We start from the raw sequence: 22,839 nt of genomic DNA, 5'->3' as shown, positions 1-22,839 counted from the left end.
ATAGTTCACCTAAGAGTGAAAATATTCACTCTAATGTCTTTCCAAACGTATAACCCTTTTCTTCTGCTGAACAGAAAATGTGATAATTTGAACAACATTGGACTGAATTTACTGGACTGAATACTGAGATTTTTTAAATATCTTTTGTGTTCATACAAGTTTGGAAAGATATTATGAACACTAAATTATGACCTTTTTAAGTGAACTGTAGTATAAATCAAATGCACAAAACAGCTAGTGCTGTCTTAACATGGATAGTTCACCTAAAAGAGAAAATATTCACTCTAATGTCTTTCCAAACTTATAACCCTGAACAGAAAATGATCATTTGAACAACATTGGACTGAATTTACACCAACTTAAAAATCCACCCATTGTATAAATCCACTCCACTGAATTCTGCAGACTTTCCTAAAAAAATCTTGACAGATGATGCCAACTGTTTTAACATGAATAGTTCACCAACAAGTGAAAATATTCACTCTCATGTCTTTCCAAACATATAACCTTTTTTCTGATGAGTAGAAAACATGATACATTAAAGTTGGGGTAAAAACAGCATTTGACTAAATTTAATTATACTGACATTTTTAAAACATATTTTGTTTTCATACAGGTTTGGAAATATATTATGGTCAGAAAATGACCATATCAATCAAATGCACAAAAATCCATCTATTGTATAAATCTACTCCACTGAATTCTGCAGACTTTCCTCCAAAAATCAGCACAGAAGATGGAAAACAGCTACTAATAGCTGTCTTAACATGGCTATTTTACCAAACATAAAACTTTCTTCTGCTAAACAGAATAGATAATACTGTATTTTAAACAACATTGGACTGAATTTCATTGCACAGACATTTTTGAAAATATCTTTTGTGTACAGATTTGGAAAGATATCATGATCAGTAAATTATTACCTTGTTTGGGTGAACTGTTGTATAAATCAACTGCACAAAAATCCACCCATTGTATAAATCCACTCCACTGAATTCTGCAGACTTAACTCCAAAAATCAGCACAGAAGATGCAAAAAAAGTCTTAAAGATGCAAAATAGAAACCAATAGCTCTCTTAACATGGATAGTTCACCAAAAAGTGAAAATATTCACTCTCATGTCATTCCGATCATATAACTTTTTTCTTCTGCCAAGCACAAATCAGTCTTAAAAATACACTGTATGGGTCAAAATGATAAATTTCTCTTTTATGCCAAAAATCATTATGATATTAAGTCAAGATCATATTCCATGAAGATATTTTGTAAATCTCCTACTTTAAATATATCAAAACTTAATTTTTGATTAGTAATATGCATTGCTTAGAACTTCATTTGGCACAACTTTAAAGGCGATTTTTAAATATTTAGATTTTTTGCACCCTCAGATTTCAGATTTTCAAATAGTCGTATCTCTGCCAAAGTTTGGCCTATCCTAACAAACATAAATGGAAAGCTTATTTGTTCAGCTTTAAGATCATGTATAAATCTCAATTTCAAAAAAACGTACCGTTATGATTGGTTTTGTGGTCCAGGGTCACATATGTCTGAAAAGATTATGATCAGTAAATTATTTCCTTTTTTGGGGATAAAAATCACAAAAATCCAGAACAAAAGATGCAAAAAAAAGTCTTAAAGACGCAAAATGGCGACCAATAGCTGTCTTAACATAGATAGTTCACCAAAAAGTGAAAACATTTACTCTAATGTCTTTCCAAATACATATTTTTTTCTTTTGCTGAACAGAAAAAATGAGAAAAACATTTTGTCTTCATACAAGTTTGGAAAGATATTAGTGAATTACCTTTTTGTGTGAAACGTTGTATAAATCAGTTGCACAGAAAGCCATTCATTGTATAAATCCACTGAATTCTGCTGATTTTCCTCTTCAAACCTGCACAGAAAATGCAAAAAAGGTCTTAAAAGATACAAAACAGGACAGGGGGTAATTACTTTGAATCTGATTTCAAAGAGTGCTTAGTATGCACGGAATATGATCTAATACCTTCCAAAGAGAGATAAAACACTTGAAAGGGATTGAATTGCATTTAAATTGCACCGCTTATAAATAAACTGACAAAAGGTCCAAAAATAAAAACAATGTATAGTGTGGGACAGAAGAAGAGTAATATTTATCCTTGTGTAGGAGATCCAACTCTGTCCATTAGAGAGCGATCAAGCCAAGGACAACAGGTCAGGTTCAAACCACCTCCATTTATTGGCTCCGGAAGAACATATGGGACACTTCATCAGAGGAATATCCTCTTCTCTAACTCTTCCCACGTTATACACTGTGCACAAACCGCTATTTAGTTAGCTCCATGATGGTCCAATAAAACAACCAATAAAAAAGATAAAATGCATAATGATGACCATACATTCTTAACTCCATGGGAAGATTTTGGGAAGTTCACCACAAAATTCCAACCAGATACACTTGTGTAGTACAAATTCTCATAAGAGTTTCGCAACACAGCAGATGAAAGTGATCAGGGATCGTCACAAGCCAAATTCAAACCCACATCACCCGCATAAGCACCTTGGTGCAATGTTCTGAAGCAATAACTGCACTACCTGAGCTATAAGCTCTTAGCATTGTGCAATTATTTTCCTGTTAAAGCATCCGTCAGGGTTGTGCAATATTCCTGGCTACAACTAACAGGAAATTGAATGGAAATTGAAAAAGAAAAAAAATGGAACTTGAATTGGAACGTCAAGAATTTTAACAGGTAGCAAACATCTATGGTCTATAAACCTACAAATTTCAATGCTTTTTAAACCTTTTAAAACTTTCAAACACACCCTTTTAAAGCTTAAAGACGCAAAACAGCTACCAATAGCTGTCTTAACATGTATAGCTCAACAAAACATTCACTCTTGTGTCTTTCCAAACATATAACCTTTTCTTCTGCTGAGCAAATTGGGGTAAAAACAACACTGGACTGAACTTAATTATACTGACATTTTTAAAAATATCTTTTGTGTTCATACAAGTTCGGAAAGATATTATGAACAGTAAATTATGACCTTTTTTGGGTGAACTGTTGTATAAAATCAAATGCACAAAAATCCATCCATTGTGTAAATTTACTACACTGAATTCTGCAGACTTTCCTCAGAAATTCAGCACAGATGATGCCAAAAAAAGGTATTGATGTAAAAAGGTAGTTCACCAAAAAGAGAAAATATTCACTCTTTGTGACCCTGGACCACAAAACGTTCATAAGTAGCACGGGTATATTTGTAGCAATAGCCAACAATACACTGCATGGGTCAAAATGATAGATTTATCTTATAAGCCAAATATTAGTGATGCTCCGATTGATCGGCAACCGATCATGATCGGCCGATATTGGCTAAAAATAGCTTGATCGGCGAACCCCAAAAGAGCCGATCAAAAAAGCCGATCACTTGACGTAAATTACTCGCACAACTTTTTCACACGTGCATGCACGGCGCCTAGGTAAACAACAGCAGAGCGGAGCTTACCAGTGGCAGCATGCAACATGAGTACTAAATTTATTAGTTTTGTAAGGGTAGTCTTGTTATTGGGCATGTGACTACGTTGTGCGTGTCACTGTAGTTTTGCCGGAGAAGTTAAAGTATACTTTCGGTTTCATTCTGAGTGGTGAATGTGCGTGCTTGAATGTAAATGAATGCATCTTTCTATACCCGTCATATTGCAATAATGTTACCGCTGTATGTCTGATTGTTGTCATCAGTTCATGTTGTAGTTCAGTCCATATAGAATGAGGAGAAACGGTGCGCGTGTAATTCACGTGCGTATGTTTAGCGCCATTTTGTCGCATCGTAATTCTAATGAACGCATATAGATGTTACTGAGGTGAATGTTTGTTTCCTATATACAGAAAGATTCTGATATATCACATTTAATTCAGCCTAAACCATATTTTACTACCTTTATCCTAATGACTGCAATGCTGGATAATATAATCCTTACATCATCTTAAAAAGCAGCTACAAATAACAAGCAAAGAACATTTACAATATCAAAGAACATAGCCTAGTCTAGTGCGAGGTGCACTTTAATATAAATAAATCTCTTACCCATGCAGCGCGTTAAGGCGACGTGGCCACTCTATGCGTGTGTTTATATCACGACAAGTTTCTGAAGCATCCTAGAACCGACTCTCTGCACTGCATCGCTAAAGTTAGGCGCCTTTTTGACGGATAATAATAATAATAATAATCGTCTTGCTATCGTCAAACCCTGGTGAAAAAAACAGCATATGCTGCTTAGATATGTTTTGGTGCTGGGATGCTGGTTTAAGCTGGTTTATGCTGGTCCTTTGCTGGTTCATGCTGGTTCTTTGGCTGGTTAATGCTGGTCCTTGAGACAACTGCAGAATTTTCAAATAGCTGTATCTCGGCTAAATATTGTCTCATCCTAACAAACATCAATGGAAAGCTTATTGATTCAGCTTTCAGAAATGGAATTTGAATTGGATTAACAAGAATTTTAACATGTAGCAGATATCTATGGCCAATAAACCTTCAAATTTCAAGGCTTTTTAAACCTTTTAAAACTTTCAAACACGGCGTTTTAAAGCTTAAAGATGCAAAACAGCTACCAATAGCTGTCTAAACATGTATAGCTCACCAAAACGAGTGTTGTCCTAACAGACATCAATGGAAAGCTTATTTATTCAGCCTTCAGAAACGGAATTTGAAAGAAAAAAAAAAAAGGAATTTGAATTGGAATGACAAGAATTTTAACAGGTAGCAAATATCTATGGCCTATAAACCTTCAACCTTTTTAGACCTTTTAACACGACTTTTTAAAGCTTAAACAGGCAAAACGGCTTCCAATGGCTGTCTTAACATGTATAGTTTACCAAAACGTGAAAATATTCACTCTTGCGTCTTTCCAAACATATAACTTTTTCTTCTGCTGAGCAGAAAAGATTATATTTTAAAATTGGGGTAAAAACAACATTGGACTGAATTGAATTATACTGACATTTTTCTTTAAATATCGTTTGTGTTTATACAAGTTTGGCAAGATATTATGAACAGTAAATTGTCATTTTTTTGGATGAACTGTAGTATAAATTCAAATGCACAAAATCCATCCATTTTATAAATCCACTCCACTGAATTCTGCAGACTTCCCTCCAAAAATCAGCACAGATGTTGCCAAAAAAGGTCTTAAAGATACAAAATAGTTACCTATAGCTGTCTCAACATGGATAGTTCACCAAAAAGTGAATATATTTACTCTCTGTGACCCTGGACCACAAAATTAAATATATTTGTGGCCATAGCCCAAAACTTTGTATGGGTCCAAATTATATATTTTTCTTATATATGCCAAAAATCATTAGGATATTAAGTAAAGATCATGTTCCATTAAAATATTTTGTAAATTTTCCATCATAAATTTATCAAAACTTAATTTTTGATTGGTACGCATTGCTAAGAACTTAATTTAGACAACTTTAAAGGAGAGTATTTAGATTTTTTTCACCCTCAGATTTTAGATTTTCAGATAGTTGTATCTCGGCCAAATATTGACCTATCCTAACAAACCATCAATGGAAAGCTTATTTATTTCGCTTTCAGAATATTTGATACTTTGAAAGTTGAATTGAAATGACAAGAATTTTAACAGGTAGCACGGCCTATAAACCTTCAAATAACAAGGCTTTTTAAACATTTTAAAACTTTCAAACAGCTTTTTAAAGCTTAAAGAGGCAAAAAAGTGAAAATATTGACTTTTGCGTCTTTCCAAACATATAACTCTTTCTTCTGCTGAGCAGAAAAGATATTTTAAAATTGGGGTAAAACAACATTAGACTGAATAGAATTATACTGACATTTTTTTTTAAATATCTTGTGTTTTCATACAAGTTTATGAACAGTAAATTATGACCTTTTTTGGGTGAACTGTAATATAAAATCAAATGCACAAAAACCCATCCATTGTTTTTTAAAATTTAATTTTAGATAAGTAATATGCATTTTTTGCACCCTCAGATTTTAGATGTTCAAATAGTTGTATCTCGGCTAAATATTGTCCGATCCTAACAAACGTCAATGGAAAGCTTATTTATTCAGCTTTCAGAAATGGAATTTGAAAATCTGAAAATTTGAGAGAGAGAGAGAGAGAGAGAGAGAGAGAGAGAGAGAGAGAGAGAGAGAGAGAGAGAGAGAGAGAGAGAGAGAGAGAGAGAGAGAGAGAGAGAGAGAGAGAGAGAGAGAGAGAGAGAGAGAGAGGAATTTGAATTGGAATGACAAGAATTTTAACAGGTAGCAAATATCTATGGTCTATAAACTTTCAAATTTCTAAGCTTTTTAAACCTTTTAAAATTTTTAAACACAGCTTTTTAAAGCCAACATATAGAACACTAGATCTTTGCTTTGCTGTTCTAGTTTAAAAATTTAAATTTGATTTAAATTCTACTTACATTTAAACTCAAACTTCATTGTAAAAATTCTCATTGAAAAGGCATCCTCCATTCTCCTGAAATGGTCGTGCACGATCTTCACATCTCTACATCACGCCAAAATAAAAGCATGTTGCTAAAGCCCAATATTTCAGCCTCGCATCGTTCAGCGTAAAGATTGAAAAGTGTTAGTTCCAGGGTTATGGTCTGATTTTACACTCGTTCGCAGGTTCAGTACGTGACAGCTGTTGTATTTCAGACATAGCATCCACACATGGACTGGCTGACCTCCAAATACACAAACTAAATGCTAAATGGTGTCTTTCACAGCTGTCGACTAACACTTCCAGTAAACATGCGATTTCTAAGAGCAGATGCTCAGAGCCTTTGTCAGTGTTTATAGCATATTTTGAAAGCGAGCCCAAATGTGACATCATGTTTAGTTTATATGCAACATTAGGGTCAGCAGATGATAGGACGCACTGGTATAATAACTGATAACTTAGCATGCTAACTGCTCGTCTGTTTGAATACACATTCAGAAATACACAGAGAAAAGCAAAGTGTTTCAACAATAGATGTTGAAATAGTTGATTATGCAGTCTGCTTATGTAACCACTAGCAGATTTATGAGTGACCCACTTCAACTCCGGCAAACATTTCATATACAGAAGCACTTATAAAGTAAAACCAGTCACACATTAAAATGTCTTAACGTCATTGCATTAAATAACAAGTCAAAGCAAGTGTCTTAAATGCGTTAGCATCTTTTCTCTTTGCGAACTTTAGTTTCTTTTTCACTTTTTTTTTTTCACACAAACCAATCTGTTTGAATCATCTATGATTTGTGTCAGACATGTTGCGTGACTTACTTTGTTATTTTATGCAATGCAATAACATGTCTGTTGTAAAGATCAAAATGCATTTTTAAGTCTACAATAGCACACATGAACTGAAAATAACGGTGTCGGATTTATTTAGAAACCCTTTTTTATTAAGAAATGTTGCTATTAAAATGTACTACAATATTCTTTACAACAAAATGTTTTGTAGGAGTATAAATGCGGGCTGTATAAATTCAGCCTAACAGTAAAATAAGTACAGTATAAGATAAATATAATTTTTTTTTTTAAATTATATAATGAAAACATGTTATTATATAAAAATGTAATGTAAGATGTGACCCTGGACCACAAAACCAGTCATAAGGTTAAATTTGACAAAACTGAGATTTATACATCATATGAAAGCTCAATAAATAAGCTTTCTATTGATGTATGGTTTGTTAGGATCGGACATTATTTGACTGAGATACATCTATTTGAAATCAGAAATCTAAGGATGCAAAAAAATCAAAAATACTGAGAAAATCACGTTTAAAGTTGTCCAAATTAGGTTCTTAACAATGCATATTACAAATCAAAAATTACATTTTGATATGTTTACAGTAGGAATTTTATAAAAAAAAAATCTTCATGGAACATGAACTTTACTTAATTTCCTAATGATTTTTGGCATAAAAGAAAAATCAAAAATTTTGACCCATGCAATGTATTTTTGGCTATTGCTACAAATATACCCCAGCGACTTAAGACTGGTTTTGTGCTCCAGGGTCACATATATTGTTTATTTGTCCCTCGTTAGACTTTTAGTATGGACCTAAAAACATAAAAACCAAAAAAATAAAATAATAATAATAATAATAATAATAATAATAAAGTAACAAAACGATAAATATTAAACTATAGTATAAAAACAAGTATTTCTGAGAATATCCAAACTCATTAAGTGTACTGTTTACAGAGCCTGCGTATGCGTTTGTGTGTGAATCCAACGATTGAGGCGACAGTGAGATTAGCCTGGCCGGCTGCTTCCACACCCCGCGAGCCAATCCCAGGTGTTAGCCCACGTGACGCTAGATAAAGCAGGCCGCATTAGTGCTAATCCCAGCCTGATCTTTGGAGTGTGTTCCTGCTCCCCTTCTGCCACCCAGCCGCCACCTATCTGCCCTGTGATGGACCCGAGCGGTGACCAAAGCCTTACGTGCCTGTGCTTTTCAATGAAGAGCGTAAAGTAGGTGTCGTGCTTCATCAGAGTTTATCATGCATTAAGTGGCTTCACCTTTCAGCCTGGAGTTTATGGCTCTGAAACTGAGTTCTATATAATGTTTAGCTGATTTGTTTTATGGAGCCTGGAGTCTGATTATTTGATATATGAGAGTGAGAGGACAGAAAATGGGAAAGGTTTGATTACTGTAAAAATGAATCACAGTTCTTACAGTCATGTCAAAATGTAAGGGAGTTAGAAAAGTCTAGTCTATTTCTCTGAAATTAAGTGAACGGTACATTTTGTAAATATTACGGGAGCGTTACTTTTGAATGTTCTCTGAACTTTCTGAAACTAGTCAGTAGTAATTTCTAGTTATTTTAATGATGTATAAATAATTTGGAAATGTTATTAAAGTTCACATAACTTCAAACAAGCGTTCTATGAACGCTTCTGGCAGAATGTTTGTTCATAACTTTGAGAAAACCTTGGCAGAACATTCTAAGAATGATTCCGGTTCAAAAAACCTCTTCAAAAACAAAGATCAAACATAATAATGTAAAGATGTTGCCAAATGTGTTTTAGACAGCAAGAATTCAAGTTTCAGTACATTTACTGGAAATTGAGCATGAGTGACAAACTAGCAGTTTCCTGAGCTCTGGAAAGTTTCGAACAGTAAAATCATGAGAACCTTTCCAGAGCTGATAGAGACTTGCTCAGGAAACAGGTAGTTTGTCACACTGTGTGTTTTCTAATCACTTGCAATTGGCAAAAGAAAACTTCAGACACACGTGCAAGTCATATAAATTATAGCTGGGTGTGTAAAGTTGACAACAGCAAATGTGACTCTCTGGGTGGGTGGTACAGCATTGGTAATATCAGATCACACTAACAACTGCATAAATCATGACATAATACAGTGAATTAAATATATTTCCAGTTTAATTTGGAACCTAATGAACAGAAACCAAAAGATCAGATTATTCAACATAATGATAGATAATAATATAATGGAAGCCTGTTTCCGCCACTGAATTAAAAAAAAAAAAAAAAAGGTTATTGTGACTTCTCACAATTCTGACATATATATTTTTTTTTTTTATCAGAAGTGCGTTATGCAAACTCACAGTTCTTAAAAATACAGTCGTAATTGTATAACAAACTCACAATTGCAAGTTATAAAGCCAGAATTCTGACATATAAACTCGCAATTCTGACTTTTTTCTTGCAATTGCGAGTTTGCTTGTCGCAATTCTGACTTTTTTCTCTCAGAATTGTGAGATTTAAACTTGCAATTGCGAGTTATAAGGTCCAGTTCTGAGGAGAAACCAAAAGACTGCTATGTTCAAAGAATTGCGAGTTTATATCTCACAATTCTGACTTTATAACTCACAATTGCAAGTTTATATTATACAATTGCGACTTTTAAATAAAGTCAGTTGCGAGATATAAACTTGCAGTTGCAAAAAAAGTCTGAATTGTGAGATACAAACTCGCAATTCTGAGAAATGAAGTCAGAATTGTGTGATATAAACTCGCAATTGTGAGTTATTCAGTCAGAACTGTGAGATATAAACTCGCAATTCTGTGAACATAGAAGTCTTTCTTTTTTCCTCCCCAGAACTGGACTTTATACCTCGCAATTACAAGTTCATCTCTCACAATTCTGAGAAAAAAAGTCAGAATAGTCAGATACAAATTCGCAGTTGCAAGAAAAAAGTCAGAATTGCGGGTTTATATATCACAATTATGACTTATATCTCACATTTCTGAATTTATAAGTCACAATTGCGAGATATAAATTTGCAGTTGTGAAAAAAATAGAATTGTGAGATATAAAACTCTCAAACAGGTAGTTTGTCACACTATGTGTTTTCTAATCATTTGCAATTGGCAAAAGAAAACTTCAGACACACGTGCAAGTCATATAAATTATAACTAAATTAACGCTGACAACAGCAAATGTGACTCTATAGGTAAAGCATTGTTAATATATCAGATCACACTAACAACTGCATAAATCACAACATGGTTGACTATGATGGAAATACTACACAAAAAGGTTTATTTATTAAATACCATGGCAATGGCTATTTTTGTATAATACAGTGAATTAAATATATTTCCTGTTTAATTTGGAACCTAATGGACAGAAACCAAAAGATCCCATTATTTAACATAATAATAGATAATAATATTATGGAAGCCAGTTTCCGACACTGAATAATAAAAAAAAGGTTATTGCGACTTCTCACAATTCTAACTTTTTTCTCAGAATTGCATTATGCAAACTTACAATTATGAGAAATAAAGTCACAACTCTATAATATAAACTCGCAACTGAGAGTTACAAAGTCAGAATTCTGAGATATAAACTCGCAATTCTGACTTTTTTTCTTGCAATTGCGAGTTTGCATCACGCAATTCAGACTTTTTTTTTTTCCTCAGAATTGTGAGATTTAAATTTGCAATTGCGAGTTATAAAGTCCAGTTCTGGGGAGAAAACAAAGGACTGCTATGTTTACAGAATTGCACATTTATATCTCACAATTCTGACTTAATTTCTCAGAATTGTGAGATAATATTTCTGGCTTTTTAACAATTGTGAGTTTATACAGTTACGACATTATTTCTCAGAATTGGAGTTTATATCTCAGAATTCTGACTTTATAACTCACATTTGCGAGTTTATATTATACAATTGCGACTTTCTCAGAATTGCGAGTTTATATCATGCAATTCTGATTTTTTATGCTGATTTGTGAGTCTAGACTCTTTGTGTGTCAGAATTGTGAGTTTGCATAAATATAAAGTTGCAATTGCGAAAAAAGTCAGAATTGTGAATTGTGAGATACAAACTCGCAGTTCTTTGAACATGTCTTTTTTTTTTTCTCCCCAGAACTGGACTTGATGACTCGCAATTGCAAGTTTATATCTCACAAATCTGAGAAAAAAGTCAGAATTGCAAGATATAAACTTGCAGTTGTGAAAAAAGTCTGAATTGTGAGATACAAACTTGCAATTCTGAGAAATGAAGTCAGAATTGTGATATAAACTCGCAATTGTGAGTTATTCGGTCAGAATTGTGAGATATAAACTTGCAATTCTGTGAACAGTCTTTTTACTGAGAAAAGTAAAAAATGTGAGTTTATATTCCACAATTATGAATTATATCTCACATTTCTGAATTTATAAGTCACAATTGCGAGTTTATATATCTCACATATCTGAGAAAAAAGTCAGAATTGCAAGATATAAACTTGCAGTTGCGAAAAAAAAAAGTCTGAATTGTGTGATAGAAACTTGCTAATTCTCTTTTTTCTCCTCAGAACTGGACTTTATTTCTCACAATTGTGAGTTTTTACTCCACAATTCTAACTTTATATCTAGCAATTCTGACTTTATAACTTGCAATTGTGAGTTTATATCTCTCAGATCTGAGACAAAAAAAAGAATTGCGAGGTGTAAACTTGCAATTGGAAGAAAGTCAGAATTGTGAGAAAAAAGTTGCAACTACCTTTTTTATTTTTTATTCAGTGGCGGAAACAGGCTTCCATAAATTATAATGATGCCTTTATGCAAAGCACATCTCTTATACAACAAAAGCATGAGGCTGACAGGAGCTGTGATCTCCAAAAGACAAATGTTTGTTGATTCTGGAATACTGTATCCTGTCATCAATCTGATAATATCACAGCACTGTGATGACATAATTTATCAGACTACACAGACACACGCTTCTCGGAAACTGTAAAGTGTGACACGTCAGCATGAGATTTCGTGTTAAACAATCTGTCTTCCCCAGTTACAGATAAGAGATAAGATGTGAGAAGTTACTGATGTCCTGACAGATGAAAAGAAACAGATATTCACTCTCTTCCAGGGAAAAAGTCTGTTTTGTTTTCTTACAAAAAAACCCACATCCCTATCTGGCGAGTCTTGTTAATGCATTTCCCTTTGAAATCTAACATGATAACTTGAGTGATCTGACGATTTTATATCATGATCGTTCTTGAATTCAAATTATATCATGTCCCTCTATAATGCATCTTTCATGTGTGGTGATGCATTTAAAAAGTCAATGTGAAAAAGTCAAATTTTAGTTTCAGTTTCTATTTGTGCCGATCCATTCCGATGTCCATCTTGGGGAGTATTTACATAAAGAGTCAGTTATTTCTTAAGTAAACAACTGGGAAAGAAATCGGATTCGGTCAGTATATTTGATCCAAGCATTCCGTCTTAAAGTGACAGCAGCCTAATAAACCTGCTGTCTGTGTCATTAATATTAATCAAACAACAAAAGAGAGAAAAATCACTTACTGCTCTTGACTGAATCACTGCATAACTTTAGGAAGAACTATAAAATGCATATTTGATTCTTACAGTGATGCAGTGTTTTAAAGTTTAACTCAGGTTTTAATGACCATTTTGGATGTTTAATGCAATACTGTGTTTTAAATTGTTCACATGGATAAGTCCTAGGCTTGTTGCTTGTTGGTTTTCCCGATAGTACTGTATATTTGAAAATTGAGAAGACCGCAGTTCACATTGAGGATTATGTATGATATTTTGGCAAGATCGACCGGCCTAAATCTGTACACACCGAACTGCTTTGCAATGTGATAAACAAAACAAAGACTTTACAATAAAACAGTATTTAAGTCGTTTCTATTTACAAATGTCATGTTTAAATGTCATGTTAAATTATTTTAAGTTACTTGCCATTTCTTTGTAAACATCTGTGACATTTACTAGCAATTTCTGATTGAAAATAGTTTTAAAATAAATCATTCACGAAAATATTTTTGGGGTGAACCATCAACATTTGTGGTCTGTTTTCTGGGAAAAAGAGTGAATGTCCTCAAAACTTGACAAACATGGAATAAATGCCATAAAAATCTTTATAAACGCATGTAGAAACGACTTACTATTCAATATTATGACATTGTTGGCTACTTTATAATAAATTACCTTTATTTCAGATAAAAGTACCTGCTAAAGGAGCAAAGCTGCAGCAATTTTGGTGCAAAAAAAAAGCCTACTATCATTTTAAGCAGTGAATGCCAAACTAAAATAAGGACTAGTCAGATCACAGCTGTTAAAAATAGATGATGAGGCAACACTTAATATACAACAATGACATAATAACACAACATGATTTATCATGCATACTGCAGTTAACGTCAGACTTGATAATCAGCATGAAGCACTTTAAAATTGAATTGTTCATTGCATTCATAAGGGTCTGTGTAAATAAAGTTAATTAGCGGAACACCACTGATGGTAACGATTCACCCTTAACAGGCCAATTCATCAAATGGCCATCTTTGAAAACTCAAATTGCTGTTTGATTATTTTTACTGCAACTAAAGGACGATTAAAGGTCGATTAAAGCAGGAAGGTGAAAAACCGTTAGTGTTAATACATACCATATGAATCTGCAATAAAGTTGTAATGTTCTTTTGTATATTGTGACACATTTTGCTCCCTGGATTACTTTGGATTTCAAAATAAACAAATCTCATGATAGCAATCAAAAACGTGTGTAGGTCATAATTCATTTCTACCCCCCAAAAAATGACATTTTGATTTAACCCTCTGGTTGTGTTCAGATTCCTGTCACACCTGTAATGTACCTCATTTTTTGAGTGAAAAAGACATTTTTTTATTAATAATTTTCACAATATGACATAAAAATATATAAAAAATGTGCACTGTTTATCACACTTGTGTGTTTTAATGATTATTCAGGAAGTTTGCTTTTAAATGCTTTCATTTTGTACAAAACTGCAAAAAATCACACTTGTGGTGTTCCCGGTCAAAAATGATCGGACTCCAAACAATTGCTTATAAATCTCTCATTATGCTGTATTATCAACAAATATTGTATTCAATCTTTTTGTCAACTCGTTTTCTTTCATTTAGGATTAGTTTTGGATTGTTATATATATTTAACCGAAATATAACAGTTTTGGTTTGATGTTATAATGGAAATAATCTTAATTTGTTCTTTCTTGTATGTCACGATGGTCAGATTTAACAGGGAACAGCATAAGTGTGACTTTGTGCCCCTTTTCGGAAAATAAAAGCATTTCAAATAAAGGTCCTGTTTTTTGTGATCTTCCCCATTCTCTTTTAATGGCCGACCATTTTTGACAAGTGTGACTTTGTGCAATTTTGTACAAAACATTTAAAAGCAAACTTCCTGATTAACCATTAAAGCACACTAGTGTGATAAACAGTGCAAATCTCATATTGTGAAAATTATGATACACTCAAAAAATGAGGTGATTTCTTTCGAATAGATGAATAAATGAAAGATAACAAGTTGACAAAAAGAATGAATCCAATATTAAGTGATAATATAGCATAATGAGAGATTTATAAGCAATTGTTTGGAGTCCGGTCATTCTTGACCAATAACACCACAAGTGTGACTATTTGCAAATTTGTACAAAATAAAAGCATTTAAAAGCAAACTTCCTGATTAATCATTAAAGCACACTAGTGTGATAAACAGTGCAAATCTCATATTGTGAAAATTATGATACACTCAAAAAATGAGGTGATTTCTTTCGAATAGATGAATAAATGAAAGATAACAAGTTGACAAAAAGAATGAATCCAATATTAAGTGATAATATAGCATAATGAGAGATTTATAAGCAATTGTTTGGAGTCCGGTCATTCTTGACCAATAACACCACAAGTGACTATTTGCAAATTTGTACAAAATAAAAGCATTTAAAAGCAAACTTCCTGATTAATCATTAAAGCACACTAATGTAATAAACAGTGCACATTTTCATAATTTTTATCTCATGTTGTGAAAATTATTTATAAAAAATTATTTTTTCACTCAAAAAATGAAGTGCCTATTTTCGGATAAATGAGGCCTACGGTTAATCAGATGCAAATAGGAACACAAAACCAGTCCTAAATGAAAGAAAACAAGTTGACAAAAAGAATGAATCCAATATTAAGTGATAATATAGCATAATGAGAGATTTATAAGCAATTGTTTGGAGTCCGGTCATTTTTGACCAATAACACCACAAGTGTGACTATTTGCAATTTTGTACAAAATAAAAACATTTAAAAGCAAACCTCCTGATGAAACATTAAAGCACACTAGTGTGATAAACAGTGCAAATTTTCATAATTTATCATCTCATATTGTGAAAATTATTCATAAAAAATACATTTTTTCACTCAAAAAACAAGGTACATACTCTCAGATAAATGAGGCCTACTGTTAATCAGATGCTAATAGAAACCAGTCCCAAAAAAAAAAAAAAAAAAGAAAACAAGTTGACAAAAAGATTGATTCCAATACTTGGTGATAATATAGCATAATGAGAGATTTATAAGCAATTGTTTGGAGTCTGGTCATTTTTGACCCGGGAACACCACAAGTGTGAATAGGTGAAATAAAAACCACAAAAAAATAACAAAGATTAAAAAAAAATTAATTATGAGAAGTGCTTGTACCCTGTGTGAACAAAGTCAGAAAATTTGAGTCTAATGCAACAACGTTAACTAGTATTTTTCGGGAAAATCTTTTCCGAGTCAATTTGCTCCGAACACAACCAGAGGGTTAAGTAAAGTCTATTTAGAAGACAATTTTATTTATTTTTTTATACATAGTGTTTTCATGAGAATTTGGGTAGAAATATGACCGGAACGTGTTTTCATGACACTCATTTAAATAATGATTATCTATTCATTATCACGTGTTGGAAGTTTTTAGCATTTAGACTTGCCAGATCTATATTTGGTCAAGTGAAGAAAATGACAAGGGTGATAATGTCATTTCCAAAATACACATCGAACGAGATAAAGAGACCAGAACACAACAAAAATGACAAGATGCTTTCCAACAGCATGAGAAGTTCGCGGAGACATTGAATTCCAGACTTATTGAAAAAAGACATTCATTTTTCTATTAAAGACAATAATAGCTTGGGTTTACGTTTATTTAAACAGACATTGAGCTCTTTCTAAACAGAGACATGGCGTAATGCCACTTGATACCCTGATATTGTAAATATCACAAACACATGCTTATTTCATCAAAATATATATATTATCATAACTCAAAAAACTTATTTCTGACTAGTAGATAAATTCAGCCATCAAACTGTCATTGTTATAACGCATCCAAATGCTTTGCCATTTCATAATTGTTTTTTATGAAGATGATTTTCAATATATTCTCATAAAGTTTAAAAATATATGCATAAAATATAAACATAATTAAATAGGTATTAAATATAAAATATGAAACACTTCCAGGATATACTGTCTGGATTTGTCCTTAAATGTAACCCATCTGCCATTTCCTAATCCAGGAAATTTTTCTTGCAATTGCGACTTAAAAAGTCAGAATTGCAAGACAAACGTGCAATTCTGAGAAATAAACTAAATTCTGAAAAATAAAGTTAGAATTCTGAGAAATAAAGTCAGAATTGTGAGATATAAACGTGTAACTGCGAGATATAAAGTCAGAATTGTAAGATGCAAATTGGAATTCTGAGAAAAAAAGTCAGAATTGTGAGATATAACCTCCTGAATCTGAATCTGACTACTTTTTCTCAGAATCGTAAGATAGGATCTCACAATTGTGAGTAAAAAATACGAATTTCTGAAAAAAAAAAAAAAAAAATCTGAATTGTGCCATATAAACTCGCAAATTTGACTTTTCTTTCCAGAATTGTGAGATATGAACTTGCAATTGCGCATTAAGAAGTCTGAATTTTGAGAATTCTGAGAAATGAAGTTAGAATTCTGGGGAATAAAAGTCATAATTGTGAGAACTCCCAATTCCAACTTTTTTCTCAGAATTACATGATACAAACTCACAAATCTGACTTTTTTTTTTCTCAGAATTGTGAGATATGAACTCGTAAATGCGAGTTATAAAGTCAGAATTGCGAGATATAATCTTGCAAATCCAAGTTTTTTTTACTTCAGAATTAAGAGATATCAAGTTGGAATTCTGAGAAATAAAGTCAGAATGGTCAGACATAAACTCCCAATTCTGAATTTTTTTCTCCAAATTTATATTTTGCAATTCTGACTTTATAACACGTAATTGTTTATATCTCAAAATTCTGAGAAAACAAGTCAGAATTGCGAGATATAAACTTGCAATTGTGAGGAAAAAAGTCAGAATTGTCAGATAAAGAGTCGCAATAACCTTTTTTTATTTTTTATTCTGTGGCAGAAACAGGCTTCCATAGAAAATACTGTGAACAGACAGAGAAATCACCATGTTTTTAGGGAAAAATGTTGTATAAAACCAGTAAAAAAAAATTATGACTAAACCCAATAGTAAAAACCTTCAGAATATAGGAATAAAACTGATAAAAAAAATAAAAATAAAAATGCTGAAGCAGAAAAGTTAAATTGGCAGACAAAATTACAGGTCATCCTGGGCCAACTTTGGCACACATGCACTGGTTTTAGCATCTCTACTTTAGACCAACATGACTAGGCAGCCCGATTTACATTGACCCAGTAAGACCACCATACGGTCGAATCTGGCAAAACACTTCCAGGGTATACTGTCTGGATTTGTCCTTAAATGTTGCCCATCTGCCATTTCCTGATCTGGGGAAGAGTTTTCCACCTTCCTCCGCTACTCTGGAGAAAACAGTAACTAGTTCTAGCAATGAAAACAAAGACTTTACAGCAAAGAAGGAAAGTTCAATGGCAAAAACAACACTGCATTGGAAAGAGATTCCTCAGCTGGGAAAGAATGCAGTCTTTTGAGATGATGAAAGAAAAATATGTGTGTACATGCAGGCATAGATATATGTTCCTTAGACCTGTGTTTAGCTAAACAAACAAAAGACAACAGATAGATCTGGCAGGGGACGTTATACCAGCAGGCCCACATTGAAGCAAAGCACTAGATTTCCCGAAAACTGGAACGCCCATTAGTCACACCACCCATAGCGTGTTTATTAAATATTTTGCACAAGCGAAAGTGTCGCAATTGTAGCAAAATTTTGTTTTTACTATAAACTTCTAAAAATATATACCGTTTTTGCTGCAATGCCATAGAAAACCATTTTTTGCTTCCCCAGTGAACAATTAAAAAAAATCGAAAGAAGCTGTAGAGAAATGGAAAGATTCTATGAATTTTAAAGTTTCTTCATAAAACCATAAATGCCAATAAAAACCTTTATTTTTAAGAAAAACACTGTAAATTCTCTCTCAACCCGTCTAATTTCGACATCTAATGGAGGTCTGTTTACCATCATAAATCTGACAGCGTTGAATGGATCATCTCTGCAAACAAAGATTCCCCCTCAGGAAACGTCAGTCTAATTGTTTGGGCTTGCTTGTGTATAATGAAGTCGGGTCTCCACCCAGGCGGATGTTAGGAAAGACACACCTTCATAAAGATGAAGAATCAATTGGGAAGAGGAAACACTATATAGAAAAGAGCATGACTTGAAAGAACCTAATTTTATTCATCCAGCACAAACGATGATCTCTAACCTTTCAACACAGACAGTAATTCTATAGGTTGTATTATAGTATACTTAAGGCTTATTAAAAACACACACACACACACACACACACACACACACACACAGTATGCCAAGTACGCTGCGGTGCGGAAACCAAAGATAGTATAACACACTAAAGGTTAAGTCCTTGAAAGTACATACTTGAGCCTTAAAATAATAGTTCACTCCATTTTGTTATCATTAACTGTAATTTTTGCTATTAAGTGTTTTGTGATTGATACTGCCAACTTCTGAAAAGAAAAACAAAAAGCAGTATAAAAATAGTCCTTTGGATGCATCTCGTCAGCTGCTTAGTTTTTGTCACATGACTGATAAGAGATATAACCCATTTAAACAACTAAGTAAAAGAGATTCAAGCACTACAATGAAAAATAAAGAAACTTAACAACAAATTTAGGGGTGTGTGATATTAAATATGGCTGATACACTGTAAAAAAAAATGTTTGAAGTTGCTATTTAAGTCCTTCAAATTTGAATGTTTTATTTCTCTGTAATTGTGAAATTTGAGCACAATTTCTGAATGAAAATGTTTCTACACCAATTTGTGTACGGATAAATATAAATATTACATTGCATTCTGAAGAAATAAAGTCAGAATTTACTTATTTTTTACCCTCAGAATTATGATATAAACTCGCAAATCTGACTTTTCTCAGAATTGTGAAATATAAACTTGTAATTGCGAGTTAAGAAGTCAGAATTGCGAGACCAACTCACAATTCTGAGAAATAAACTTGCAATTCTGAGAAAAAGTTAGACTTCTGAGAAATAAAGTCAATATTGCAAAATATAACTTGCAAATCTGACCCTTTTTTTCCTTCACAATTTTGAGTTAAGTCAGAATTGCAATTCTGAGAAATAAAGTCAGAATTGCTAGACATAAACTCGCAAATCTGACTTTTTTCTCAGAATTCTCAAATTTAAACTTCTAATTGCAAGTTAAGTTGTCAGAATTGTGAGACAAACTCACAATTCTGAGAAATAAAGTTAGAATTCTGAGAAATAAAGTCAATATTGCAAAATATAACTTGCAAATCTGACCTTTTTCTCAGAATTGAGCGATATAAACTCCCAATTGGGGGTTAAGAAGTTTAACTTAAGACTAGTAATATACAGTAGCACACAAGTGATGCAGACTCATATGGTGTTTTATAATGCTTTTTGTCCTTTTTAGCAGTACAAATCTGCTTTTGTTGCATGTATGCTTGGATATTATACCTTAAAAGAAAAACTCACAACTCTGAGAAATAAAGTTGGAATTCTAAGAAATAAAGTCGGAATTCTGAGAAATAAAGTCAGAATTGCGAGTTAAGAAGTCAGAATTGCGAGACAAACTTACAATTCTAAGAAATAAACTTGCAATTCTGAGAAATAAAGTCAGTATTGCAAAACATAAACTTGCAAATCTGACCTTTTTCTCGGAATTGTGAGATATAAACTCACAATTGGGCATTAAGATGTTTAACTTCAGTTATCATATGACTTCAGAAGACTAGTAGCACAGAAGTAATACAGACTGCTCATATGGTTCTTTATGGCTTTTTGCCCTTTTTAGCAGTACAAATCATCTGCATTTGTTGCATGCAAGATTGGATATTCTACCTTAAAAGAAAAACATGCAATTCTGAGAAACAGAATTCTGTTTCTTGGAATTCTGAGAAATTCAGAATTGTGAGAACACACTAACAATTGCAAGTTAAGAAGTCAGAATTGCAAGACAAACTCACAATTCTGAGAATTTTTTTTCTCAGAACTGTGAGATATAAACTCACAATTGCGAGTTAAGTCAGAATTGCGAGATCAACACACAATTCTGAGAAACAAACTTGCAATTCTGAGAAATAAAGTTAGAATTCTGAGAAATAAAGTCAGTATTGCAAAATATAAATTCACAAATTTGACCTTTTTCTCAGAATTGTGAGATATTAACTCACAATTGGGCGTTAAGAAGTTTAACTTTTAACAGTTTAAGTTTAACATTTTTTTTTCTCTCACACAAATTATCATATGACTGATCATAGTGTTATTTCTTTTTGTCCTTTTTAGCAGTACAAATCTGCTTTCATTTCATAGAAAGCTTGGATATTCTACCTTATTACACGGCTCTTTGGAATGCTTGATTCTGATTGGTCAGTTGAGACATTTGCAGGTTCGTTCTTTTCAAATAATCACCGCTCCAAAGTAATAACGCATAGCCGGTACTACTTGTATGTTTAAAATCCCTCCGTGCCTACAAAGATTACCGTTTGGCGCCATCTTGTGACAAACACTGGACAACCACAATTAACAATGGAAAATTTCGACATTAATCGATTTAAATTGTCTTACTAACGTACATAGTTTGAAGGTTAGTCACGTGGTACTATATCGTTTCGCGGAAGGATAAAAATGTTAATTTAAAACAAATATGCCAATAAAAGGTTTCAAATTCATATCCATGTCCATTTTTTTTCCTTATGTGGCAAGTAGCCGTGTAATAAGCGGGATAATGTACAGGCAGCCGGTAGTTATCGCAGAAATAAGCCCCTTCAGTGTGATACAAGACTGATCACACTGTCGGGGCTTATTTCTGCGATAACTACCGGCTGCCTGTACATTATCCCTTACTTAACAGATAAACTGTCAAAGATGACAAATTGCCATTTTTGAGTAAACTATCCATTTAAAACAGTTTTTTTTCCCCCAAATATTCCTCAGGGACATTTTTACAGTTCACTGGAAGCTTTCAATAAATAAGAAGAGAGCCGCATATTTCACAAGACTGATAAAAATCCAGTCTGAGCTTAACTAAACATTGACAAGTTGTCTAATGGGTTTGTTTTGACATGTGTTTTCCAGAGTTTCAATGCTCCACGCTGCTCTAAGATGAGGGTATGGAAAGAGGTCACCCTCGCCTTCATCCTGTTCGGTGCCTCGTTTTTCCTCCTGCTTATGAAAACCACGTTACCTGTTGGGTCCTCCTACCCAAAGGCCTTAGGGATTTCATCAGACCCTTCCTCACAGCCACCAGCCACAGCACTTGAACCACCATCATCATCCTCATCTTCACTATCATCGACCTCAGCGAGGAAACCAGCACCGCGCAGAGCGGTCAGAGCCACTGAGGACATGGGCTCTTTTCTCTCAGAATGTAAGAGTCTTTTTTTGGTTTTCCTCAGCGATAGTATAAGCATGGATTAGGTAGCGTTGATGTAGATGTGACAGGAAGGATTGAATATATCACTCTGCAGTCTCCGTTGTATATATACTACATGCCTCTGCAGCCAGTTCTGCTTAATCACACAACTCCTCATACATCTTTCAGTTCACAGTTATGGCTCAAACAGCGTCTGTCAGCTCACTTGATATTTAAGACAGGACCGCCCACGTGAATTGAGTACAACATTACTAGTAGATAACTAGTAGGTAGTTCATATCAGAAATGCCATTCCTTACAGGACCACAGTGCTACATATCCTATATAAATTTACATACACCTATATTAACCTATTTACAGAGTAATCTAACTCTACATATACTTTGGCCACATTTGAATTTACAAAAGATATGACTAGTAGTGTTATACTGGCCAAGTTGATTGATTACATTAAGAATTGCATACATTCTTTTGCATAAGTTTTCTGAAATGTTAAATATGCAAATGATGCATTATCTAATCTAATTACATATGCACTTAAAATTTGCATGGATTTCCAGAATATAAATCTGAAAAAGCCAGGCTCAAAATTCTTAATTCATTTCGCTGACATAATTGAGTCAAAGGTTTTTACATTGGGGATTTTGAATTTCATTCACATAAATCAGAAAATCATGAAAGCCCGTTTCTGCCAGGTAATTGAAAAAAG

The 22,839-nt window shown here is 33.2% G+C and overlaps 1 protein-coding gene across 1 annotated transcript in view; it reads left to right on the top strand.

Annotated features, from left to right (window-relative positions):
* The window catches only part of LOC141344423 (uncharacterized), a 39,685-nt gene that overhangs the window by 5,523 nt on the left and 11,323 nt on the right, over positions 1-22,839 (top strand). Inside the window, exon 2 of the mRNA XM_073849311.1 lies at positions 21,833-22,124. Within this exon, the coding sequence (XP_073705412.1) occupies positions 21,860-22,124 (265 nt within the window). The 5' untranslated portion in view covers positions 21,833-21,859. The remainder of the gene's footprint in view (positions 1-21,832; positions 22,125-22,839) is intronic.

The sequence above is a fragment of the Garra rufa genome, chromosome 10 (assembly GCF_049309525.1).
Source record: "Garra rufa chromosome 10, GarRuf1.0, whole genome shotgun sequence".
In the NCBI taxonomy this organism is placed as follows: Eukaryota; Metazoa; Chordata; class Actinopteri; order Cypriniformes; family Cyprinidae; genus Garra; species Garra rufa.
This window is presented reverse-complemented; position numbering and strand designations above follow the sequence as displayed.